Genomic DNA, 26,713 nt, shown 5'->3' with positions numbered 1-26,713 from the left:
TGACTAGATGTGGACTCATGTATTTACTGTCCAAGGATATACCTGCCTCCATCTATGACTTTACCTTGGACCCAACCAACAGTCGGACGGCAGAGAAACAACGAATAGTGGCTCACATGTTGAAGTTTTGGCAGCACAGATGGGAGATGTCGCCAAAGGGTCAAGTTACAAGAAGCTTCATACCGATAGTCGCAAAAATGTACCCAAAAGCCCCCTCGTGGTTCTATCCTGGGCTAAATACAACCTTCCTCCTGATGGGCCACGGCCCATTTAAAGCAAAACTGAATGCACTCGGAATAATAGAAGAGTCCACATGCACCTGTGGAGAACCTGAAACCTGGCAGCATATTATGCACGACTGTGAATGCTACGAAGAACACAAAGTAGACTTATAACTGAGATTCAATATTTGCCAAAAAATCAAGAGTACCATCTACTGGATACAGAAGATGAATACAAAGCCCTCAGCCGATTTGCACTTGATGTCTTCAATAGACGACGAACAGAAATAGCCATCCACAACGAATAGATGACCACAAATAATAAATAAAGGCAAACTGATAAAACATCAACACAGAGGAAAGGATAGTAAAATACTAAGGATAAACAGCGTAATATGCAGCAGAATAAATGAAACAGCATCGACCTAGGAACCAATGGGAGTGGCTCCAGCCAGGATGTCGTCGCTCCCAGGATGAAACCACACACCTAGAAAAGGACCAAGCCTCACCAACGAGTCATCATCAGACTGCACTTGCTGGAGGGCACTGCAAATTGCTGCTATGGTGAACTGGGCAGGGCTCCCTTGCCCAGCCCACTTTCTCTCCCTATCCATGGTGGGGTGAGGGGAAGGTCTTTCTGCCCCTCCCCACCCCACCACCCCCTCTTTTCCCACTGGTGGGGCAAGGGTATGCCCCACTGATATACCTGAGGTCGCCTTCCCTATTGACCCCATATTTTTGTCTTTTTCCCCGAGCCTTCCGTCTTTCCCCCCTACTCTACCTATATCGCCAGCGAAAAGCGAATGCCCCACACAACGTAAAAATTTTAAATGCCAAACTCGACACACTTGCAACCTCTTTTGGCCTAATTAAATTCAAGCGTTTATCCCTCCCCCCCTTTTTTTATATATATATATATAAAATGGGGCTAAGTGTGGGCAATGTTGGGCCTCAATAGGGGTCCAGCGACTAAACGGCCGGATGAACAACAGAACACAACACTACACATGTACAATATCCATACACTTTTAAATCTCTGGCCTTCCCAGTGAACTGGTACACCCACAATGAAAGCAACGCGGAGATGGGGGAAACCCCTGGTGCCGTTAGACACTAAATACACTTTACACTTTTTTATCATTTATATATAGTATATGTTATATACATGAACGTTAAATATTTTGAGTTCATAAATCAAATTTGAGTATCAAATCCTTGTTTAAATGATTCAATTTGTAAATTGGGTGTTCACAAATTGGGAGATTTTTACTGTACTGAAGAAAATTTTCTGTGAGTGCACTGAGATGAAGCTAATACATAGTATTTAAACAAGATAAGCTTACAAAATTTATTGGATCTATGGAACTTTTTTAATACAGTATGTAGAAATTAAGATTATATATATTAAAAACTAATGTGATTGTTTTTCCTTTTCAATAAGCAATGCAGCAAAAAGTGACTGATAAAATAAGAATCCCTACAGATAGGTGGACCGGATGTGGATTTTCTAGATCTGTTCCCCAGCATATGTTTCAAAAGAATTATGCTCCTTCGTCTGGATCATCTAGTCATGTAAGATTTTAGTTAAACAGATATTTTCCCAGATATTCAATCAGTATTAACAACAACACTTAGCAGTTAATAATGGGACTACAGTCTTGAATGTGCCATTATGAATTTTCAGCCTTACCGTGTTTAATGTTTGTGTATTTGTGCTACATGAGGAGATCCATTATCTGGACTGATAAAGCTAATATTAATTACAAGTAAAGAAAATGCTGCTGGATACTTTATAAAAGTATAATACAAGCCTTTATATGTAAGGCTATGTGTGTTTCTGTTAATTTGAAGATAGAATATCAGCATTAGTTGGATATATTACTTCATGAGAGATGAGACCAACACTTCAGGATTCCTCCTCGTTTTCATATTCATCTCAGCTTCCAGGATTTTACAGACAAATTCATTACTCTGATAGAGTATTGAATTTGGTTGTGAACTTCACTGTAGCATCCCCACCCTCCCAGTTAATAGCATATCCATGGGTGTCAAGGCTTAGTTACATAACATTCCTTTAGGAATAGCCAATGAAATCTCCTGTAAAGCAGACTGCATAATTCACTAAGCCTAAATGCACAAGGATCAGCTACCCTCTAGTAGTTTAAGAGTAATTATGTATTGTAATTCTCCCTGCTGATAAGAGCTGATTATGGTCATCATGAGCAAAACAGAATGTCATCAAACTTTTACAGCTACTGGAGGACTATATAAATTTAAAACTTTTTTTTTCCTGTAGAAATCCCTTAATAGGATTAAAGGGATTGGTCAACACCCTTCAAGCCTTAACTTACCATGGTAAAATTACTCAGGGCAGATACTGGAAACTTCATCCAATAGTTGCCACCTTTCTATAGTTCTGTGGCCTCCCCAAAGTGCACAAGCCTGGTGTCTCCCTCTGTGCTTTATTTCTGAGGTTCTCTCACATGTAGTTTGAGTTTGCTTAAAGTCTACTTCCCTCGAAGGGTTTTAGATTTGAGAACAATGGCAACAGTGCAGTGATCCCATTTCACAGGAGGAGTAAATTGCTGATCTTCCTGGAATTGAAATGAGTGATGGAAAAGAGCGAATGTGAAAAGAATTGGTTCTCAGACTGGTTGAACACTTGAGTTCCCTGCACATGTGTCATGCATGAGTGTGAGAAGCCTCCTCCAGCTGGCACTGCTTATATATTGTTCTGTCTTCTGATGATATTCACACCAATTTGCAAATTGTTGCACAAACTTTGTATATGTACACACTTAAGAGATACAACAGGTATTATCTAATCCTGTCCCTCCTTCCCTGATACTGCTAGAAGTGGGGTTGCCTACCATGTGCTATTCAGTGAGTATGATACTTATCACATTTGGGGAGATCATTACAGACTAGCTAACAGAATTTTTGAACACTGTATGATCATTCACACTGGAAATCTGTGTTCAGCAGTAGTCCAGCACTCTGCTACTGAAATGTTTAAAAAATCTTGCTTTCCTTGTTCTAATTTGAACTGCTGTCAACTGATTTTGATGGCCATCTCCTTAGATATTCATTCTCTTAATAAGAATATGTAATTAGGCTTAAACTAGGATGCTTTACTTCTGCATTTGATGCTATTCTTCTCTCTGCTCTCTGTCTTCATAATTTTTATTCAGTATCTGGTAAGATTTTTTTCATTAACTCAATTATAAATAGAAAATTATTGAAATTCTCTGATCGTGTATACTAAAACCATCTCTGTTAGCATTCTTCAAGGAGGTATTTATCTGCTCTGATGCCCATCCCCCCTGCTTCAATTAGACCACCGGTAATTGCTTAGCTGATGATTTGAAGGTCTGGTCAATTTCTCATGCTTCCGATGAAGCATTCTCTGACAATGAAGTTGTCATTCCCAAGGGAACAACTATTTGAAAACTATTACTGATTACTTTACTACCATTGGCCTTGTTCTCAATGCATCAAAATCAGCACACCTGTCCATTTCTGAAAGAAAAATTTTAAGTTTACTTTCATTTTTGATTTTTTCTTTACTTCAAAATTAAAGCATTAAACACATTTTGGCTACTCAAAACTTAATTTGTGTTTTGGATTAAAATATTATTGCTAAGTACATTAAATCATTTTATTCTTGTAATGATGTATGGACCAATTATCTGGTCTGCCATTGCACGTGCCAACTTAATATTTTGTGCTTAAAATTTTAAAATGGGCTGATTTTAAAGCAGGATTTGAGCTCCCACAGTCATGGTCCACTCTGTATAGTTGTCTAAATTATATCCCTTTGTCAAAACTAATTTTTGCAGAGTCTGTACAAATGTTTAAAAATGATTAACTTCACTGTTTCAACATCTTCAATTTTAGAAAAAATGAGAATAAGAATTCCACCAAAAGATATGAAGCTAAAACTTTTGTTCATCCCACTTCAAGCTAGAATTAAGTTGCTCAACCAATGTTTTCTAATATTGTGTAAACTTATTAATGAGAATGTAGTTGATTGTACAATTTGTCGTGGTGGCATCACATATTTTTAAGAAATACCAAATCTAATTCTCTTCCAACAATTGAACAGTCTTGTTTCCTTGTCTGCTTGAATAGGTTAGTTGTCTTGTTCTTATTTACTTAAAATCAGTACTTTACAGTATATGAAATTAAATGAGAGTTAAATTGTATTATATTAATATCTGTTTGTATGTATATATGAGTTATCATATCTTTTAACTTTTCATTTTAAATGACAGAGTCCTTTTGTCATTTGAAATGAAACACAAATATTATAAGCAATACTGCATATTCCTTGACTTTATCATTTTATTTTTTCACTACGTAACAAGTCTAGACTGCAATTAAATTAGCATGGGATAATATTTCACTGAGTGTGGGAAAGTTCCCCAAATCAGCATAAAACATTTTAATGCTATTTTGCTGTTTGTTCTCAATGCTGTTGACTACGTCAAATGAAGTGTTTTTGTTAAGAATGACAAAAATTAAATCTGTCACAGAACTTCATATGGAATCTTAGATTGCCAGTCATGGAAAAGATTTTACTATGTATGGCATGCGTTCATGTATAGTACCTGTGTTCTGTGTTGGTTGTGAAAAGAACGCTGCATGCAAGAAAAAATTCCAGATCAACCAACATGTGAAAACAGCATCATACATTATGGCCAAGCAAAGGAAAAGCAAGGAAAATTTTCCAGAGCAGTCAATTTTAACCAAGCCATGTAGTTTAAAAGGAGAGAAAAGTGATTTTTCAAAGGATTTTTCTTTCCCTGGTATGCAGCCAATATCCCTTTCAATAATTTAAACAATCAAGTCTTCAAGCAATTTTTTGAAAAAATGTATAAATCAAAATATTCCTAATGAATTTCACATGTATTCATTTTAATTTTCCTTGCCCTTATAACAGGCATCATTCAGAGTCTAAGAATGCAGGCAGCATTCAAAAGCTTCTCCTTTGCTACTAGTATGTATTCTATGAAATTTCACAATTAAATATATAAGTTTTTTTTTTTTAATCTCAATGTTCTAAATGTTCATTTCCTAAACAGCCTAAGCCGGTGGATATAATAACTTTAGCATGAATTACACCTCTGGCTGTTGTGTCCTTTATTATAACAAGGGGGAATGGCTATGTATCCTTCCTAATTTTCAGGTATGAATTTCTGTACATCTCATTTGAACCTACTCCATTGCAAATAATACACTACCAGAAAAATTGCCCCATTCTAGGAGTTAATGGAACTGTGAAAAAAATTTCATGATAACGAAATTTCAGCAGCATGCAGATGATCAAATGAACTAGTGAACCATATAATAGTATGCACTATGGCTTGAGTAGCTATGTACCATGAATTTCTGTGGTACAGCTTTAGTGCATAAGCCCTTGATTGCTAAATTCAGCACATAGTTCTGGTTGGCATTTTTGTTGGCATTATGGATGAAGAATATGGAATTCAAGTGCATTAAGCTGCCTAATTCATTCATTGAATCCTTTAAAAACTTGCACATTGTTTCTAAACACCATTGACATGGCTTTCATTCTAGCAAAAAAAATCACTTGTTCATTCATCTACATTTTTTGATTGCACTTTAAGCCTCATGTAAAAAATATGGTTTGTGCATGCATAAGATTGGTTGATATTTGTGTATGCTGCTGGCAAACAAAAGGGACAATAATTGATATTTTTGGATGGAGAGTTCAGAATGTTTCAGTCAAGCAGTTCTTAGCTGCAGTATTCACTGAGTATTTTCAACAGCTTATACATTGTTGTGTTTATGAAACAAAAGTGCAGCTGTCGTCCATTTGTATTTGTGGTTAAAAAAAAAAAAAAAAATTCTTATGCATTAGTTGATTGCACACAGCCTGTGTAGTTGCCTATGCCCATCCGAAAGTTGAGCATATATGTAACTTAATTTAATGTTTTAGAATTTTAAATATGAATATTTGGAGTGGTATTAATTTAATAATTAACATTTCCAGCATAATGCACTTCAAGCAATCTACATTTGTTATAGCTCATGATTTCTGCCCCCCCCCCCCCCCATTATGGAGCTGAATTTTTTGGGTGGGTGGATTCTGGAAACTTATATTAATACATTTTTAGCAATGAGAAACTAAAAATAACAAATTTTCCAAATATATAATTTTATTGTGGACTGCTAATATATATATTTATTTTTTATTTATTTATTTTATTTTTTTGAATAACGTTTGAAATAGTTGGAAACTGAATATTTCATAATAAAGATAAAATAAAAAGGTAAAGCAAACATCAGAGGCAGTAAAAAGCATATTATAAAAATAAAAATAATGCCAGCAGCATGGCAAGACAGAAGAGTGAAAATAGTCAAATTTAAACATAACGATCAAACCAACAGGGAGGGAAGAGAGAGGTAACAAGAGTAAAAATATTGCAGCAGAAACTCTAAGATAATTTAGAACATCTAAATGTAAAGATAATAAAATAATCCATTAAATTTCGAATGCCAATTTAATAGAAATTTAACGATGCACCCTCTGAATGGCACCAGGTCCAAATTTATGTGAAATATCACCAACAGAGATGTAAACCACTACAATAAAATAAACCAAAAATAGACTGACCATTATGCTCCATCTGAACAGAGGACCACAAGGCCAATAATGGTCAGGGAATCGCTGCATTTCGATAGACAAATCGCCGCAAAGGCAAGTCGATCGAAAGATCAGTCCATCTCCAGATCGAAGCGCCAATGCAGAGGACTTGAATAGCGGTGGTACTGATGCAGCAAAAATTAAAAATAGAACAGATACGAGCACTCCCATGCAAAGCTACACCACTGTTTTCGCTCTTCTGTCTTGCCATGCTGCTGGCATTATTTTTATTATTTTTTTATTATTTTTTTTTTAATTCTTATTCTAATTTATTATTATTATTTTTTTAATTCTTATTCTAATTTATTATTATTTTTTTAATTCTTATTCTAATTTATTATTATTTTTTTATATATATATATATATATATATATTTTTTTTTTTTTTTTTTTAAATTACCCAAACAGATGAATCTGCTATTATTGTACATTTAAAAAAAACAGATACTGCCAGGATGGCTGTTTCAAAGCAGCTGGCTTCTCATCAAGTAGTCTCTATTAACAGCTGTGTGCCAAATTGTAAATAATATTTTGTCTAATTGAATAGCTAATGGTATATGGAAGTAAGCTTCCATGTAAACACAACAACCATTGTATGGCTTTGGCCCTTAGAACTGAGATGCCCTGCAGTATACCATAGGATTGTAGAGAGCATTTCAGTTTATTAGCTGAAATCAAATAAAATTCAATTTTTGATCATGGGATCATTCTGCTCCCACTGAAGATTCAGGCTTAGTGCTAACCTCATGCTAATTTTAGAGTGAGGTTAGTATTAAGGCTTGGGCTTGTGTGTCCAATTTAAAAAGACCTTGGCAGGATGGTAAATAAGGTTCCCCCCCCCTCCCCATCCCAGATTTTGAAAAATATAATTTCCTCATATTGCAAAAAAAAAAAAAAATAATAAATAAATAAAAAATATTTATTTTTATTTTTTTCCTTCCTGATTTGACCAAAATAATCTTATTTTCCTCCTGCTTTGTTAGCCATTTTCTGGCTCTTTAAAAGTCAAAGGTTGGTAGCTATGCAGTATGAGCAAGATATGTATTGTGTCTGTGATTTGCCTGTTTTGCTGGACGAAAAACCCCCAGTTTATACGGAAAAATTGCTATCTATGCCTGAGACAGACTAACTCAGCCATGGAGTGCTAAAAGCCCATAAAAGTTCCTTGCATCATTGACAGGATTTGAACCCTGGCCTTTTCTGAAAAACCTAGGTGGGGAGGACAGTGACGATACCATTGTGCTACCCATGCAGACTAAACTCGATATAATAAAGAAAATAGAACGGGTGTAAACAAGTATATTAATGGCAGAATATAACATTGGATCGTCAATGTGTTTGTCTTTTATGTGCAGTTAATAAAATTGCATTATGTACAAGTTAGTGCAAAAAAGCATCATTAGTACGCAGCTAAACTCTGAATTAGCAAAAACATGCAAAGGTGGCATCGTTTAGGTTTTATCTCATATTGTGAATACCTTCACAATGAGTTGCCATGATATTGCACTACTTCGAATAAGTAACACTTTACCAAAGGAGAAGACTGTTTTTACTTATTCTCAGCAGATACCACCATCACCCAGACAGACAGACAGACAGACAGACGGCACCGTTTCAGGGCTATTTGGCCCTTCTTCGGTGGGTGGGTAGATACCCTAGTGATGCAGTGATGACAAAACAGTTATGAAGTACAGTATAACTCCACAATATGAGAGATGTCTGATGGTGTATAATATAAATTAAGACTAAAATACATTATGGGATTTAGCCTCAGGCTACGAGAGATTTAGACAATGTACAAGTTGTCTAAATCTCTGGTAGCCTAAGGCTAAAGCCATTAACGTATTTCAGTCTTAATTTATATTATACACCATCAGGCATCTCTCATATTGTGGAGTTATACTTCATAACTGTTTTGTCATCATTGCATCACTAGGGTACCTACCCACCCCCCAAAGAAGGACCAAATAGCCCTGAAACAGTGCAATCTGTCTGGGTGGTGGTGGTATCCGCCGAGAATAAGTAACAACAGTCTTCTCCTTTGGTGAAGCTTTACTTATTCGAAGTAGTGCAATCATGGCAACTCGTGAAGGTATTCGCAATATGAGATATAACTTAAACGATGCTGCCTTTGCATATTTTTGCTAATTCAGAGTTTAGCTGCATACTAATATGATGCTTTTGCACTAACTTGTATGTTGTCTAAATCTCTCGCAGGCTGAGGCTAAAGCCCTTAATGTATTTCAGTCTTAAAATTGCATTATTAATCTCTCATTCTTATTTAGCCTAATTTTTTTTTTTTTCTGCATTAGATATATTAAAATAAAACTTTCTAGATAACAGAAAATTTTAAATAATAGCACCTTGAATCCTGGAAGGTGCAGTTATTCTGAAAGTCTACTGTATCTAGAGATAATTAATTTTTGTTTTTGTGTGTACTGAGTAATATGCAAGTCCATTGTCTGCTTAATGAAGTGGATTCTTCAGTGTTCATATATATTGTTTATTAATGCTGTAACTTGTTCACAAAATCCTTTTTTCAGGAAGGAAAAAGCTCATTTCAGTATAGGAAGTCAAAAGAAAGTGAAAAAACTACTAAATTTTCATACAAGCATGAAAAAGGTATGTATTCTATTCGTGTAATGATATTTCAGTTTATGGATGTTTAGAGGGTGTGCTTGCATTTGCAGACTTGCATCTAGATACAAGAAGTTTTATTAGAACTTCCTGAGTAAAAGAAACTGTTAAGAATGAAATGAGCTTATAAGAAAGGATATTTAACCAGACTACTCTTTGGACCAAATCAAGGAGTTGAATGATTTGAAGGAATTTCCCCAGATTGGGAAAATTATTCGCTTAATAGATTTGATTTGTGAATTGAGTTAGCAAATCGCTTAGAGTTAAAGTGATGCTGAAAGTGAAAAACAGAGCCTAGTAGAAATGGGAGCAGATGAAGTAATGCTTGTTATATTGTAACAATATATTATAGGACTAATGTTGTATGTTCTAAAATCTATTATACAAGGTCATTGAAAAAGGTGTCAGCGATTTCCCTTTTAATTATCTTCGGAAATATTTGATCGATTGCTGTGATCATAACAGTGTGGTAACTCACAATCATAAGTATGGTAACTCACTGTTTTATTTAACGCCTCAACCTTAGCTGCACTGTGAGTGTGCACAGAATGACTCCTATGTGCACTGCCTCAGTAAGATGGTGACCATGCAACAGAAACTACAGTATGTGTTGTGTGGTATGCTGAATTTAAATCTGTAATAACAGTACGTCACAACACATACACACAGCAGGCCAAGAAAGGAGGAGTTTCCAAAGGTGGAAAGCTCAAGCTGAAAATTGCTACATACATTGCAACAAACTAATGATCAAAAGTATTGTGTGAATGAATTCAGTTGTAACCATCAAGAGGTAATGAAAGCCATTGCAATGATATGAGCAGGAGTGGTTTCAAGCCTTTTCTCGCGTGTGTAACATAAATGTAATGGCTGTGAAGATTTTTTTACCCTGTACGTTAGTTTTGCATTACATCAGATTGCATACACTGTACATTATATATGTATATTATAAATTTATATATTAGCATTAGTAGAGGCATTTGATGCAAGAAAGAAGGCTTATGCAGCATCAGCCAAAAAAGAAAACTCTCCCACTTCACCCCTCCATTTGTTCTAAATGCCTGTCCAGCTCAGCCTTAAATTTATTTAGGCTATCAACTTCCACAACAAAAGATGGAAGTCTATTCCACCAATCAACTACTCGCTGGCATAAAGGCAAATTTCTGCACATCTATTCTACAACTGTCTTTCCTCAATTTGGATCAGTGTTTCCATTCAGATTCTTAATCTGAGAAAGAAGAAGAATCCCATCAGCATTCAGCTTGCTCAAGCCATTCAAGGCCTTTTACACCTCAATCAGATCACCTCGCAGGTGCCTACTCTCCAGGCACTGCAACTTGCAGAACTTAAGCCTTTCTTGGTAAGAGCATCCCTTTGTTCCCCTTACTGATCTTGTTGCCCTTCTTTGTGCTCGTTCTAGCAACTCTACATCCTTCCTAAAATGAGGCCTCCAGACCTGTACACAGTACTCTAGGTGTGACGTGATCATTGCCTTGTATAATGGGATAATCACCTCCCTATCCCTGCTAGCAAAATTCCCATATATCATTGACAAGACTCCATGACCTGCCCTGGCAGCCTGTCTGCACTGCTCAGCAAACTTCATATTCAACTGCGCAATTACCCCTAGGTATTTTTCACTTTACACTTCCCTGAGTGTAGTTGGTACATTTCTCTTTGGTTATTGCTACCCATATGCAGTACTTTGCATTTGTCAATGTTAAACTTCAGTTGCCACTTCTCAGCCCATTTTCCCAACTTATTTAGATCCAGTTGGAGTAGCATACTGTCTTTACTGTCATTAACAACCCTGCCAACCTTTGTATCATCTGCAAACTTGGACATTAAACCTGATATACCTTCATCAATATCATTGATAAATATACAAAACAACAATGGGCTAAACCCTGGGGAACTCCACTAATAACATTTGTCCACGGAGAGCAGTGTCCATTGATTACTACTCTGTTTTCTTCAACCACTCAACCATCCCTTTATCCATTGTAGCAACTTACCTTTAATGCCATATCTCCAATTTGTACAGCAGTCTTCCAGGTGCAACAGTATCAAAAGCTTTCCTGAAATCCAAGCGTATGATATCAGAACTATTTTTGGCATTCAGTTCTTTTATGACCACATCATAGTATCCAATCATATTGGTCAGAAAAGACCTCTCTTTAACAAACCCATGCTGTGTCAACTATTACTGCAGTCTTGTCTAAATAATCGTGCAATGCTTCTTTAACTAGTGATTCCATTATTTTCCCCGGAACACAAGTTAAACTAACAGGTGTATAGTTACTTGTCACCTTTTGAATTGCCTTTGTGAATTGATGATACATTTGTACACTTCCAGTCCATGGGGTCCTCCCCTGAGTCCAAGGAAGCTCTCATAATTATGGCTAAGGGTTTGCTTACTTCCTTTGCCTCCTTTAAATAAATGGATAGAACCCATCCACCCCAAATGCCTTCCTTATTTTTAACTTCAATTTTTCCTCCACTTTGCTCTCAGGTATTTGAAAATCACTTAGCTCCCTGTTAGAGTTTGATAAACTTCTGGCCTTCCCCTCATTGAATAACTCCTCATGTGTGAATGTAAATGTAAAATACTCATTCAGTTTATCAGCTACCTGAGCATGATCATCAATAGTCAACCCATCTATGTTAAGTGGTCCATCTGATTCATTCCTTTCCTTCTAGAGTTTACATAAGTAAAGAACTCTTTGCTGTTTTTCTTTGTATCCTTTGCCAAGGATTTCTTGTAATCTGCCTTTGACTGCCTAACCTCCTTTGTGACTAGATTACAGACTAGTTTATATCTGCCATAGGCTTCTGTGTCACCTGATACTTTGTGCATAGCATGCATTTTTTCCACCAAATAAGAAAAGCAAAAAAAAGATGCCTGGATTAGCTTTACCTCAAGTATAAACAAGGAGAGACCAGACTCATCTGGAGGAAAATAAAAACACTTAAGGACAAATATGTCAGTCCCCATCTTCAATACTAAACTGGGAAAGGAAGGATTTTTCATCTCCAGGAGAAATAGCAAATACCTTAGCCAAATCATTTGCCAGTATATTGGTAGTATTCACCTACAAACCAGTCTTTCAGCAAATTAAAGAATCTGTAGAGCAGCACAAGATCAGTTTTTCTATGATAGTTTCACACCTATACAACCAGCTATTCATATTAACAGAACTTTTAGGGTCTTGATAAAACATGCAATAGTGCTGCTGGTCGAGATGGGATCTACTACATAATGTTAAAACAACTAAACAACAGAACAAAAAAAAAAAACATTGTTAAAATATTACAAATGATTTTTAGAAAATAAATACCCAAACCCTCTGTCAATTGTCCTAACCTTCCCAGCCCGGGAAAGGATCATACCTTTCTACATAACTACAGGCTGTTTAGGCAAAGTCCTGGAAAAAATGGTTCACAGGTGGCTAATGTGGTTCCTGGAAATAAACAATAACTAGTACGGTTTTGAAAGAATTGGTCCACATCAGATGTGATGATAAAATCAGACATCTGGTCATGAATCTTAATATCGAGAAAGCCTTCAATATCACCTGGTAATATGGTGTGCTTAAGATCTTCATTATTTCGGCTTGAGAGGTCAGTTACCCCAATCTATACAGAACTTCCTACACCATGGGATGTTTCTGGTTAGATATATGAATAATTTATTCAAATCATTTGAATAAGAAGAGGATATACCACAGGGTTCTGTTCTCAGTGCAACATTATTTGCAGTAAAAATTACAAACTTGGCAGGGGATGTACTGAATACAGTATAAGCGTACATGTTTGCTGATGACCTCATCTCTTGTCAATCCCAAACTATGAATACCATTAAAAAGAGACTTCAAACTTCCATAACTAAAATAAAACCATAGGCACTGCAGAATGGTTAATTCCCTAGCAGAAAAGAAATCTGCTGAAATTCATTTCTGAAAAACCAAACTATGATTTTTGGAAATGAGAGTAGCTCTGAGTTGGTGATAGCATTTTTCTTAAATTTTTGCTGTTTTATTGACTTAATTGGCATATTAATTTATTTTCTAGAAGTGGCTTTATATTCCATGTTACAGTACTTAGTTTATTTTGAATTTAGATAGATTTGTAGGTTATTACCTAGTAACAGTAAAATTTGTACCATTCGAAACTTGCCACCATTGTTGTAATATATTAGAACATTACCGAGTAGCGTAACATATATCTTGAACTTGATAGCGTAAGGTATAATGTAAAACTAGATATTATAATATGCAGCACTGTATTGGGAATCTGTTAGCTCAGTATAGAATTGGCAATTAATTTATAAATCTTATTTATTTTTATTGTTGTTTAAATTGTATTTAAACAGAAATCATGCATCCAAAATAGAGCAGCAAAGTAACATGCACAAAGTAGCCAAAGTGCTGTCATTCGGGGGAGAACCCGAAGGGGATGATTCTCTAATGCATCACAGTCTAAAAAAAAGTGCAAAATGTGACATGTTTGCAGATCTTTCTAGAACATGATCTAGCTGTGTGTGTATACGCACGCACTAGGAGCAGAGAATGTGAAGAAATCATAATACACAATACACCAACCGATGTTATAAATAGTGTTATGTTTATTAAAATAATGTTTTAAATAAAATAAAATACATTCCAATAAAAACTGATAAAAAAACTGACTGTACAATATAATATGAATTTAAACTGCAAAGAATTGTTTACAATAAAACAATGTATATGAAACACAGGATGATAAAAGCACTAAAATACCATAGCTTTCAGAGGCATCCGCCTCCTTTTTCAACAGTGAGGCTTATCGTACGGCACATGCTTAAATATCAGCAGGCTCACGGTTCTCTGCATGTGGTTCCACAGGAGCATGGGCAGCGTTCTCCCCATGTGCACTAGAACCGGAAATGGCTCGGGAGCATGCCAGGTGGAACCGCTCATCCCGTCCAAGAACCACTGCCTCGAAGAGGGGATGAAAGCGGATTCCCCTGTCTCTGTTAATGGTATTGCTCTCAGAGGAACAAATCCGCAAGCTCTCGAGCCACTTGCTGTCCCAAAATCTATGTGCCCAGTCGACGATAACAGCTTCGTCTGGGGAGATTTGATGGTGCTCCTCCCAAAAATGTTCTGCCACAGCAGATCTTCCATAATCCGTGGTCTTTAACACATTCAAATGCTCCCCCAGACGATCTTTGAACCGCCGTTTCATTTCACCAACATGACATTCCCCCACAATCCGGGCATCTAATCGGAAAGGAGTATGACAATTCGCCAAGGCATAGAAAACATGCTCGCTCTGTATCATAAGTTATACAATGAGAAGGCAAGCACTGCTCAAACTACTTTTGATAAGTTTTTACAAAGAAATAAAACACTTTAATTCTAAATTTTTCTAATGTTTTAAATTACAATGTAATAAATAAATATTAGTTTTACTCCCTTTTTCAATTCCTTTTTTAGTTTTTAATGTTTTGACGAAAAATTTTTAAAGGTCATGGAACAATCATAATTTATCCCATTGAATATTAAGATCGCTTTCCACTGTTATTTTTATGGTCCCGCACTACCATGCAAAGCAAGGACTGCCTGTATGAAGTTTTCTGAGCAATGCAGACAGGCTGCCAGAGCAGGTCTAAGGTTATTGTCATATAAGGAATTTTTCTAGTAGGTGATTATCCCTATGTATAAGGCAATGGCCATGCCTTGAGTACTGCGTACAGGTCTGAAGGCCTCATTTTAGGAAGGATGTAGAGTTGCTTGAGCATGTACATAGAAGGGCAACAAGATTGGTGAGGGGGGAACAAAGTGGTCCTCTTACCAAGAAAGGCTTAAGTTCTGCGAATTGCAGCGGCCCGAGACTACGCACCTACGAGGTGATCTGATTGAGGTGTATAAGGCCTTGAATGGGTTGAGCACACTGAATTCTGATGGTATTCTTCCACTTGCTCAGATTACAAATCTGAGGGGGCATAAATTCAAATTGAACAAAGACTGTTGTAGAATAGGTGTGTGGAAATTTGACTTTAGCCAGTGGGTGGTTAATTGCTGGAACAAACTTCCATCTGGCCTTGTGGAAGTTGATAGCGTAAATAAATTAAAGGAGGAAGTGGAAAAACTTTTAGAAGGGAATGGATGTGTGTGTTTTTTTTTTTTTTTTTTTTTTTTTTGGCTGACGTACACTTGCTTTCTTGCATCACATGCCTCCATTACTATTATTACTACTATTATATGCTTTGTTAGCTGCATCTGGAACCTCCTCAGCAAAAGAAATGCTGAGGAGGGTTCTCTCCCATAAGCAAATATAGATGAGTTGGATGGGAATAACAGATGTCTTGTCAGAATTACTCCTTTTCGCCTGCTTCTCCTGAAACTAGATGCCCACAGCTGGGGTTAATTTTTTTTTTATCTGCAGCAGTTTATTATTGATCTGAGTTTGTTAGCATCAAGACCATTGTTTCCTACATGTTGTTTTAATAATTGATTTGTAGTAAGTGTAGGGCACTTTCAGTTGACAAGAAGATCCAGTGCCAAGATGTTTAGCAGCATCTACAAGTTCATTACCTGGGATGCCAACATGACCGGTGATCCAGCAGAAGACAACCTGGTTGGCTGTTTAATATTGACACAATTTAGATCCAATTTCTTTATAAGAAGGGAATAGGAAGGAGAAAAAGTAGATTGAATGGCAGTGATTGCACTTAAGAGATAATATATATTAGGGATTGCTTGATATGGTGGTTGTTTGTTATGTAGTGCTAGTTTTAATCCAAACAATTCTGCAGTATAGATACTGAATTCAATAGGAAGAGACTTGGCTACTGAGAAGGTGTAATAAAATGCTGTAGCACCTACAGCTGAATGTTTAGGAATGAGGGAGAATTGCTAGGGAGAATTTTCCTTTTACTGAAAACTGCTGCAAAAGAGGCTCTGAAAACTGAGTTTTTGAACTTGTCCATGTAATTCAACCAACTTTTTGTTTTGATTTCTTTTTTTTATTAAATCTTTCTCACATTCTCAATATCAGCATACAGCACTATATAAAAATTGTTTTCCTGCTGTCAAGGAAAACAAGGTGGCATCAGAATTTATAGAGCACTGCATTTATGTTGTATAGGTGGCATCAGAATTTTTTTTTTTATACTATATATTGCTATAAATGACTAGGAAAAAAAATTATCTGCCCATTAGAATGGTTCTTTTTAATAACAGTTCCTTAAAGATGATACTTTTAACACCCATTTTAATTAGGGTGGTCCAAGCTTAGTAACTCAGAGCCACACAAAACCGTTTTATTTAATAAATTAAATACATGAATTTTATTTAATAAAATTCATGCATACAATAAAATTATCAATCAAATGGACATTTCAAAATCATTATTAGTTATTTCACTATCTTTAATGTTCGCATTAATGAACATCACATTATGAAAATACTATCATTTTAGCTTACCCTAAATTAGCTGGAAAAATACAGTAAAAAAAATAATAAATACCACTGGAATTGAATTTAATTTTTTGATCCTTTTTGTATCTAGTTCTCATTAAGGGCTATTTAAACTTCAATATCTGTTTAAAAGTAGAGCAACAGGTGTTTTGGAAAAATGTAAATTTTTGAATAGTGATAATGGCAAAATAATATTTTAAGAATTTTTGTTATTTGCCCAGACACGATAGGTGGAAGCATATGATGAGAGCCTTGTCAATCAATTCGGCCCTGGAAAGATTGTGCAAGGCTTAAGGGGTAGAATTTTTTTACAACCTGGTCTGTACTTGTTAACAGTAGAGACTGCTTCTACAGGGATGGGATACACTTAAATAGAAAGGGTGCAAGAATATTTGCCGAGGCAGTGTTAGGTGTGTCAGAAAACTGCTAGCTTGGGGGGGGATAAAGGACTAATAGATTAACAGTAGCCACTGTCAGAGGTGAAAATGATTCTTGCACTGCTTCTATTGGAATGAGCAGCAGCCTGGAAAACAAGATGCAGGGTATTTCAGAGACTGCTAGGAGTCATTGCGGTACAAGTAAACACATGGGTTGTGTTAGGGTAGCTAAGAATAGGAACACGTGCATGTATACTTGCGTGTACACCAATGCTAGGAGTTTGGTAAATAAATTTGAATTTGAGGTGTTTCTCAAAACATCAAAGGCAGATATTGTTGGTATATCAGAGATGTGGTGTCACACAGATATAAGGAATACAGAACTGGAATTTGGGGAGTACAATGTGTACAGACAGGATAGGAAGGGAGGAGGGGTTATGCTATTAGTAAAGAAACACAAAATCCAAGGAAGTGAAGCCAGTCGACATTGCTGGACAGTGCAGTGTAGAGTCAGTTTGGTGTGACATAAGCATTGGGAGATCAAAATCGAGAGTAGGAGTGTGCTATAGGCCTAATGACTCTGATGAGTATAATAAGAAACTGTACAGGGAAATAGTGGGCCAGTAAATCAGAGAGTCTTATAACAGGGGATTTTAATTTCCCAGATATTGACTGGAATTTGTGGGTTGGTTACTCACAAACTAGCAAGGCTTTTGTGGATTTATTGGATGATTATTTTCTACGTCAGCATGTTCGGGAGGCAACTAGAGGGAGTAACACTCTTGATTTGATTATCAGTAGTGATTCTTCATGCATTAAGAATCTGCAGATAAAGGAACCACTAGGTGGCAGTGATCATAGTGTGCTGAGGTGGGAATTACTCAGAGGTAACTACCATCAGGGTTAAAGGAAAGGGTTTTTGTTTCATAAAGGCGACTAAGATGGTCTGAGACAATATTTAAATTCTATACAGTAGGACCAACTGATGATGTTACCAACAGCAAATTCAAAATGGGAAGCATTCAAAGAATGCTTGGAAGCTACTAGGCTTTACATACCAACTAAGAAATATTGTTCAAAATTTAGGCCTAAATAGATGTCAGATGTACTAATGAGACATATGGCAGAGAAGAAAAATGCATGGGATACATATAAATTAATGGGTGACATGGAAGCCTATGATAGATATAAGCTGGTCTGTAACTAGGTCACAAAGGTGATTAGGCAGGCAAAGGCTGATTACGAGAAATCTTTGGCAAAGGATGCAAAGAAAAACAGCGAAGAGTTCTTTACTTGTGTAAACTCTAGAAGGAAGAGGATGAATCAGATTGGTCCACTTGATATCAATGGTTCAACTGTTGATGATCCTGCTCATGTAGCTAACAAACTAAATGAATGTTTTGCATCGACATTCACACATGAGGAGTTATTCAGCGAGGGGAATGCCAGAGGTGTATTCAACTCTGGCAGTAAGCTAGATAATCTTGTAATAACTGAGAGTAAGGTGGAGGAGAAATTGTTGAAGATAAACACAAGAAAGACATCTGGGGTGGATGGGATCTATCCAGTTATATTAAAGGAGGCAGCAAATGAAGTAAGTAAGCAAACCCTTAGCCATAATTATGAGAGCTTCCTTCGACTCAGGGGTGGTACCCGTAGACTGGAGATGAGCAAATGTGACCCCAATTCATAAAGGAGGATCAAAGGCTGACACAATTAATTATAGACCTGTGAGTTTAACTTCTGTTCCAGGAAAATTAATGGAGGCACTTATTAAAGAAGCATTGCAGGATCATCTAGACAAGACTTCAGTTATAGCTCGGACACAGCATGGTTTTGTTAAGGGAAAGTCTTGCTGACCAATTTGATTGGATGCTATGATGCATATCTTCAAACAGGCCTATGGGGCTGGGAAATTCCATACTGCAATAATTAAAGACAAACACCAGCTAAGGAATTAAAAAATTTTTTACTATAAAAATAATAAAACAATGTGATACACTATCAGAAGACTAAAATATTACAATAAATTGCACTAAAATAAACTACGACAAAATGTTAAAAATATACCGAAGCAATAAAATTATCTAAAATAAACTGGATTAAAAGCGATAATACCTGAAGCTTTTGGAGACTGCTGTCTCCTTCTTCAACAGTATACTATTACTGCAATGACACATCCTTAAGTAGCAGACCCATGGCACTCATGGACGTGGTCCATCAGACACATGGTCGGCATTCCCCACGCGCGCATCGGAAACGGAAGTGGCTCGGGAGCGTGTCAAACAGAACCGGTCATCCCGTCCGAGGACAACCGCCTCAAACAGGGGGTGGAAACATGTCCCCTTGTCCCTGTTAATAGTATTACAACTGGATGAACCGTTTGCAAGCTCTTGAGCCACTTGCGTTCCCAAAATCCGTGGGCACGGTCCGTAATGACCGTGTCTTCAGGGGAGATCCGATGCTGCTTCTCCCAGAAATGCTCTGCCACAGCAGAGAGATAATTTTATTGCTTCGGTATATTTTTAACGTTTTGTCGTAGTTTATTTTATCGTAATTTATTGTAATATTTTAGTCTTCCGATATTGTATCACATTGTTTTATTATTTTTATAGTAAAAATTTTTTATTCCTTGGCTGGTGTTTGTCTTTAATTATTGCAGTACTATGATGCAGTCACAAAAGAACTGGATGCAGGGAATAACTTTGATATTATATATTTGGACCTTAGAAAGGCTTTTGATACTGTTGCACATGGAATACTGCTGCTTGATGCTTGATAACCATCAATATTCAGCAACAAATTCATAACCAAAACCAATTTTTTTTAAGTTACTTTCCTGAGAACAATATCTAAAAAGTGTAATTTATTCTACTGATTTTTTTATTTATTTTTTTGTTAGCTCTTCCTTTCAGCATTAGTAACTACTTCGAGGGCATTTCTCCACGTCTACCAGTACCTCCTACTAAAATATCAGACAATATGGCAGATCTTCTGACTGCATTAGACCTGAAAAAATATCATGAGCTTTTCTTACTTAATGAGGTAAGTAAAATAGGGAAAATTGAATGAAGGTATAAATAAATAGAATAGTTTCTATTACTAATAGAGTAACCCTTAAGTGACGTGAAATATTGCTGCATATGTTTGTCATTTTAGAGAAATTTATTTGCTGTCCAAGTGAGATAAAGTTTGGCATATATTTACATAGAGATAAAGCCCTTGATCTGATTATCAGCAGTGATGACGCATGCATTAGGAATTTGCAGATAAAGAAACTACTAGGTGACAGTGATCACAGTGTACTGATGTGGGATTCAGTTAAAGATGTAACTACAATCAAGGGTAAAGGGAAGTTTTTTGTTTTCGTAAAGGTGACTACAGAGGACTAAGATGGTTTTTAAATTCTATAGAGTGGGATTAACTGATGATGTTACCAATGGTGAATTCTAAATGGGAAGCCTTCAGGGACTTAATCTTACAGGCTACTAGACTTTTCGAACCAACTAAGAAATACTGTTCACAGTTCAGGCCTAAATGGATGTCGGATGAATTGAGGCTCATGGCAGAGAAGAAAAATGCATGGGATGCATTTAAATTATAGGCGACACAGAAGCCTATGACAGATATAAGCTAATCTGTAATCAAGTCACAAAGTTAGGTGGGCGAAGGCAGATTACGAGAAGTCTTTGGCAAAGGACACAAAGAAAAACATCAAAGAGTTCTTTACTTATGTAAACTGTAGAAGGAAGGGGATGAATTGAATCATATTGGTCCACTTAACATAGATGATTCGACTATTGATGATCCTGCTCAAGTAGCTGATAAACTGAATGTGTGTATTGCATCTACATTCACACACAAGGAGTTATTCAAGGAGGGGAAATGCCAGAAGTTTATCAAACTCTAACAGGGATCTAAATGATTTTGTGATAACTGAGAACAAAGTGGAGGAGAAATTGAAATTAAACATAAAAAAGCACCTGGGGCAGATGGATTCTATCCAGTTATAATGAAGGAGGCAGCAAGGGAAGTAAGCAAATCCTTAGCCATGATTATGAGAGCATCCTTAGTCAGGGGAGGTCCCCATGGACTGGAGATGTACAAATGTATCCCCAATTCACAAAGGGGGTTCAAAGGGTGATAAAATAATTATAGACCTGTTAGTTTAACTTCTGTTCCAGGGAAAATAATGGATTCACTGGTTAAAGAGGTGATACAGGATCAGGACCAGGGTATGTCTGCCAGGGGCAAAGGTTGATGACGTTGTAGAGCGAATATCATCTTTTAAGGGCACAAAAGGTGATATAGTTGTACACGTTGGCACTAATAATATTAAGAGTAGGAGACCGGCAGAATTACTTAACAAGTACAGGTCACTGTTGAACAAAAGCCGAGAATTAGGGTTGAATTTGAAAGTGTCTGCAATTCTGCCCAGACACGATAGGAGGGAGTATATGATGAGAGCCTTGTCGATCAATTCGGCTCTGGAAAGATTGTGCAAGGCTCAAGGGATAGAATTTTTTTCAGCCTGGACTGTACTTGTTAACAGGAGAGATTGCTTCTACAGGGATGGGATACACTTAAATAGAAAGGGTGCAAGAATATTTGCTGATGCTATCGAGGCAGTGTTAGGTGGGTCGGAAAACTGCTAGCTTGGGGGGAGACAAAGACCAATAGATTGACAGTAGCCACTGGCAGAGGTGAAAGAGATTCTTGCACTGCTTCTATTAGAATGAGCAGAAGCCTGAAAAACAAGATGCATGGTATTTCAGAGACTGCTGGGAGCCATTGTGGTACAAGTAAACACATGGGTTGTGTTAGGGTAGCTAAGAATAGAAACAGGTGCAGGTATACTTGCGTGTACACCAATGCTAGGAGTTTAGTAAATAAATTTGATGAATTTGAGGTATTGCTCAAAACATCGAAGGCAGATATTGTTGGGATATCAGAGACGTGGTGTCACACAGATATAAGGGATGCGGAACTGCAATTTGGGGAGTACAACGTCTACAGAAAGGATAGACAGGATAGGAAGGGGGGGGGTGTTATGCTATTAGTTAAGAAACACATAAAAACCAAGGAGGTGAAGCCAGTCGACATCGCTGGACAGTGCAGTGTGGAGTCAGTTTGGTGTGACATAAGCATTGGGAGATCAAAATTGAGAGTAGGAGTGTGCTATAGGCCTAATGACTCTGATGAGTATAATAAGGAACTGTACAGGGAAATAGAGTGGGCCAGTAAATCAGAGTGTCTTATAATGGGAGATTTTAATTTCCCAGATATTGACTGGAATTTGGGGGCTGGATACTCACACACTAGCAGGGCTTTTGTGGATTTATTGGATGATTGTTTTCTACATCAGCATGTTCGGGAGGCAACTAGAGGGAGTAATACTCTTGATTTGATTATCAGCAGTGATTCTTCATGCATCAAGAATCTGCAGATAAATGAACCACTAGGTGGCAGTGATCACAGTGTGCTGAAGTGGGATTTACTCAAAGAGGTAACTACCATTAGGGGTAAAGGGAAGGGTTATTGCTTCCGTAAAGGCGACTACGATGGACTGAGACAGTATTTAAATTCTATACAGTGGGACCAACTGATGATGTTACCAACAGCAAATTCAAAATGGGAAGCATTCAAAGAACTTATCTTGGAAGCTACTAGGCTTTACATACCAACTAAGAAATATTGTTCAAGGTTTAGGCCAAAATGGATGTCAGATGAACTAATGAGGCATATGGCAGAGAAGAAAAATGCATGGGATACTTACAAATTAACACATGACACAGAAGCCTATGATAGATACAAGTTGATATGCAACCAAGTTACAAAGGAGGTTAGGCAGGCGAAGGCAGATTACGAGAAATCCTTGGCAAGGGATGCAAAGAAAAACAGCAAAGAGTTCTTTACTTATGTAAACTCTAGAAGGAAAGGGATGAATCAGATTGGTCCACTTGATATTGATGGGTCAAGTGTTGATGATCCTGCTCAGGTGGCTAACAAACTAAATGAATATTTTGCATCGACATTCACACATGAGGAGTTATTCAGCGAGGGGAATGCCAGAGGTGTATTCAACTCTAGCAGTAAGTTACAGAATCTTGAAATAACTGGGAGTAAAGTGGAGGAGAAACTGTTGAAGATAAACACAAGAAAGGCACCCGGGGTGGATGGGATCTATCCAGTTATATTAAAGGAGGCAGCAAAGGAAGTAAGCAAACCCTTAGCCATAATTATGAGAGCTTCCTTGGACTCAGGGGAGGTACCCATAGACTGGAAATGTGCAAATGTGACCCCAATTCATAAAGGAGGATCAAAGGCTGACACAAGTAATTATAGACCTGTGAGCTTGACTTCTGTTCCAGGAAAATTAATGGAGGCACTGGTTAAAGACGCACTGCAGGATCATTTAGACAAGACTTCAGTTATAGCTCAGACACAGCATGGTTTTGTTAAGGGGAAGTCTTGCCTGACCAACTTGATTGGATACTATGATGCAGTCACAAAAGAACTGGATGCAGGGAATAACTTTGATATTATATACTTGGATCTTAGAAAGGCTTTTGATACTGTTGCACATGGAAGACTGCTACACAAATTGGAGCAGTGTGACATTGGAGGCAAATTGCTGCTATGGATAAAGGGGTGGTTGAGGGGGAGAAGACAGAGAGTGGTAATCAATGGACACTGCTCATCGTGGACTGATGTTATTAGTGGAGTCCCTCAGGGCTCAGTGTTGGGTCCATTATTGTTTTCTGTATTTATAAATGATATTGATGATGGTATATCGGGATTAATGTCCAAGTTTGCAGACGATACAAAGGTTGGCAGGGTTGTCAAGGACACTACTGACACTATGCTTCTGCAACAGGATCTGGAAAGGTTGAGCAGATGGGCTGAGAGGTGGCAAATGAAGTTTAACATTGACAAATGTAAAGTACTACACATGGGAAACAGCAACCCCAGAGCAACGTATCAACTCTATGGTACAACACTGACAGTGGTAGAGAATGAAAGGGACTTGGGGGTGATTGTGCAGGCAGATATGAAGTTCTCTGAGCAGTGCAGACGGGCTGCAAGAGTAGCTCATGGAGTATTGTCAATGATATACAGGAATTTTTCCAGCAGGGATAAGGAGGTGATTATTCCATTGTATAAGGCGATGGTCAGGCCACACCTAGAGTACTGTATACAGGTCTGGAGGCCTCATTTCACGAAGGATGTAGAGCTGCTGGAACGAGTACAGAGAAGGGCAACAAGATTAGTGAATGGAACAAAGGGGTGCTCTTACGAAGAAAGGCTTAAGTTTTGCAAATTACAGTGTCTGGAGACTAGGCACCAGCGAGGTGATCTGATAGAGGTGTATAAAGCCTTGAATGGTTTGAGCATGCTCAATGCTGATGGGATTCTTCCTCTAGCTCAGAATAATCACCTGAGAGGGCATAAATTCAAATTGAGGAAAGACAGATGTAGGATAGACGTGCGGAAATTTGCCTTTAGCCAGCGGGTGGTTGGTTGGTGGAACAGACTTCCATCCCTTGTGGTGGAGGTTGATAGCCTAAATAAGTTTAAGGCTCAGCTGGACAGGTATTTTGAACGAACAGAGGGGTGAAGTGGAAGTGGTTTTTTTTTTGGCTGATGCTGCATAAGCTTGCTTTCTTGCATCAAATGCCTCTACTAATGCTAATGCTAATCACCTAGACAAGACAGCAGCAATAGTTAAGACACATGGGTTTGTTAAGAGGAAGTCTTGTCTGACCAATTTGATTGGATACTATGATGTGGTGACAAAGGAACTGAATGCTAAAAATAATCAAAATTATTTTTAGCATTCAGACTTGGATTTCAAGGAATCTTTTGATACTGTTTCACATGGAAGACTGCTGTACAAATTGGAGTGATATGGTATTAAGGGCAAGTTACTGCAATGGATAAAGGAATGGTTGAGATGGCAGAGTGTAGTAATAAATGGACACTGCTCTACATGGACTAATGTTATTAGCAGTCCCCAGGGTTCGGTGCTAGGCCCATTTGTTGTTTTGAATATTTATTAATGATATCAATGAAGGTATATCAGGTTTAATGTCCAAGTTTGCAGATGATACAAAGGTTGGCAGAGTTTTTAATGACAGTAAAGACAGTATGCTACTGCAACAGGATCTAAAAAATTTAGGCAGATGGGTTGAAAAGTGGCAACTGAAGTTTAACATTGACAAATGCAAAGTACTGCATATGGGTAGCAGTGACCCAAGAGAAATGTACTAACTCTGTGGTACTACACTCAGGGAGGTGGAGAATGAAAAAAGACCTGGGAGTAATTGTGCAGTCAGATATGAAGTTCTCGGAGCAGTGCAGATGGGCCTGCCAGAGCAGGTCATGGAATTTTGTCAATGATGTATAGGAATTTTTCTAGCAGAGACAAGGAGGTGATTATCCCTTTGTATAAGGCAATGGCCATGCCACACCTTGGGTACTGGAGGCCTCAGGTCTGGAGGCCTCATTTTAGAAGGATGTAGAGTTGCTAGAAAGAGTACAGAGAAGGGCAACAAGATTGGTGAGAGGAACAAAGGGGTGTGCTTATGAAGAAATTCTTAAGGTCTGCAAGTTGCAGCATCTGGGGACTAGGCACCTGTGAGGTGATCTGATTGAGGTGTATAAGGCCTTGAATGGCTTGAGCAGGCTCGATGCTGACGGGATACTTCTGCTTGCTCAGACTAAGAACCTGAGTGGGCATAGATTCAAATTGAGGAAAGATGGTTGTAGAATAGATGTGCAGAGAAGTTTGCCTTTAGCCAATGGGTAGTTGATTGCTGGAATAGACTTCCATCTGTTGTTGTGGAAGTTGATAGCTTAAATAAATTTAAGGCTGAACTAGACAAATGTTTGTAGTGACTGGATGGGTGAAATGGGAAGGGGTTTTTTTTATGGCTGATGCTGTATAAGCTTGCTTTCTTGTATCATATGCCTCAACTAATGCTAATGCTAAGTATTGATACATGCATTACAGAACTTCTCTAATGCATGTTTTTTGTCCAGAAAGTGAATCATCCTTTCAAAAGCTGATTGAAGATGATACACACATCCTTACTGATTGATCTAAGATGGAGGGGGTTGGAACTACCTGTGGTCTGTCAACACCATATAGAAACAAATGACAAATACATGAAGTGGATGAGAGATGCTCTAACTTTCACGCTGAGCTAAATCCCATTAGGGAGACTTCGTGTTAATGTATCACCTGAAAAAAAATCCAAGCTCCAATCCACTTCAAGTTGGCCAGGACACATGTGGGTCTATTGGGTGATGTAAGGGCTGATGAGCTGGCCAAGAAAGCCATTCAAAA

The 26,713-nt window shown here is 37.5% G+C and overlaps 1 protein-coding gene across 1 annotated transcript in view; it reads left to right on the top strand.

The window, feature by feature from the left end:
• LOC150076359 (protein bicaudal C homolog 1-A-like) overlaps positions 1 to 26,713 on the top strand; it is a 195,523-nt gene that overhangs the window by 147,954 nt on the left and 20,856 nt on the right. Inside the window, exons 9-11 of the mRNA XM_090387331.1 lie at positions 1,663 to 1,793; positions 9,434 to 9,512; positions 20,267 to 20,409. Of these exons, the coding sequence (XP_090243457.1) occupies positions 1,663 to 1,793; positions 9,434 to 9,512; positions 20,267 to 20,409 (353 nt within the window). The remainder of the gene's footprint in view (positions 1 to 1,662; positions 1,794 to 9,433; positions 9,513 to 20,266; positions 20,410 to 26,713) is intronic.

This window comes from Mastigoproctus giganteus, chromosome 13 (assembly GCF_048544385.1).
Source record: "Mastigoproctus giganteus isolate SK-2022 chromosome 13, ASM4854438v1, whole genome shotgun sequence".
Lineage (NCBI taxonomy): Eukaryota > Metazoa > Arthropoda > Arachnida > Uropygi > Thelyphonidae > Mastigoproctus > Mastigoproctus giganteus.
Note: the sequence above shows the minus strand (reverse complement) of the source record. Positions and strands in the feature narration are given on the sequence as shown.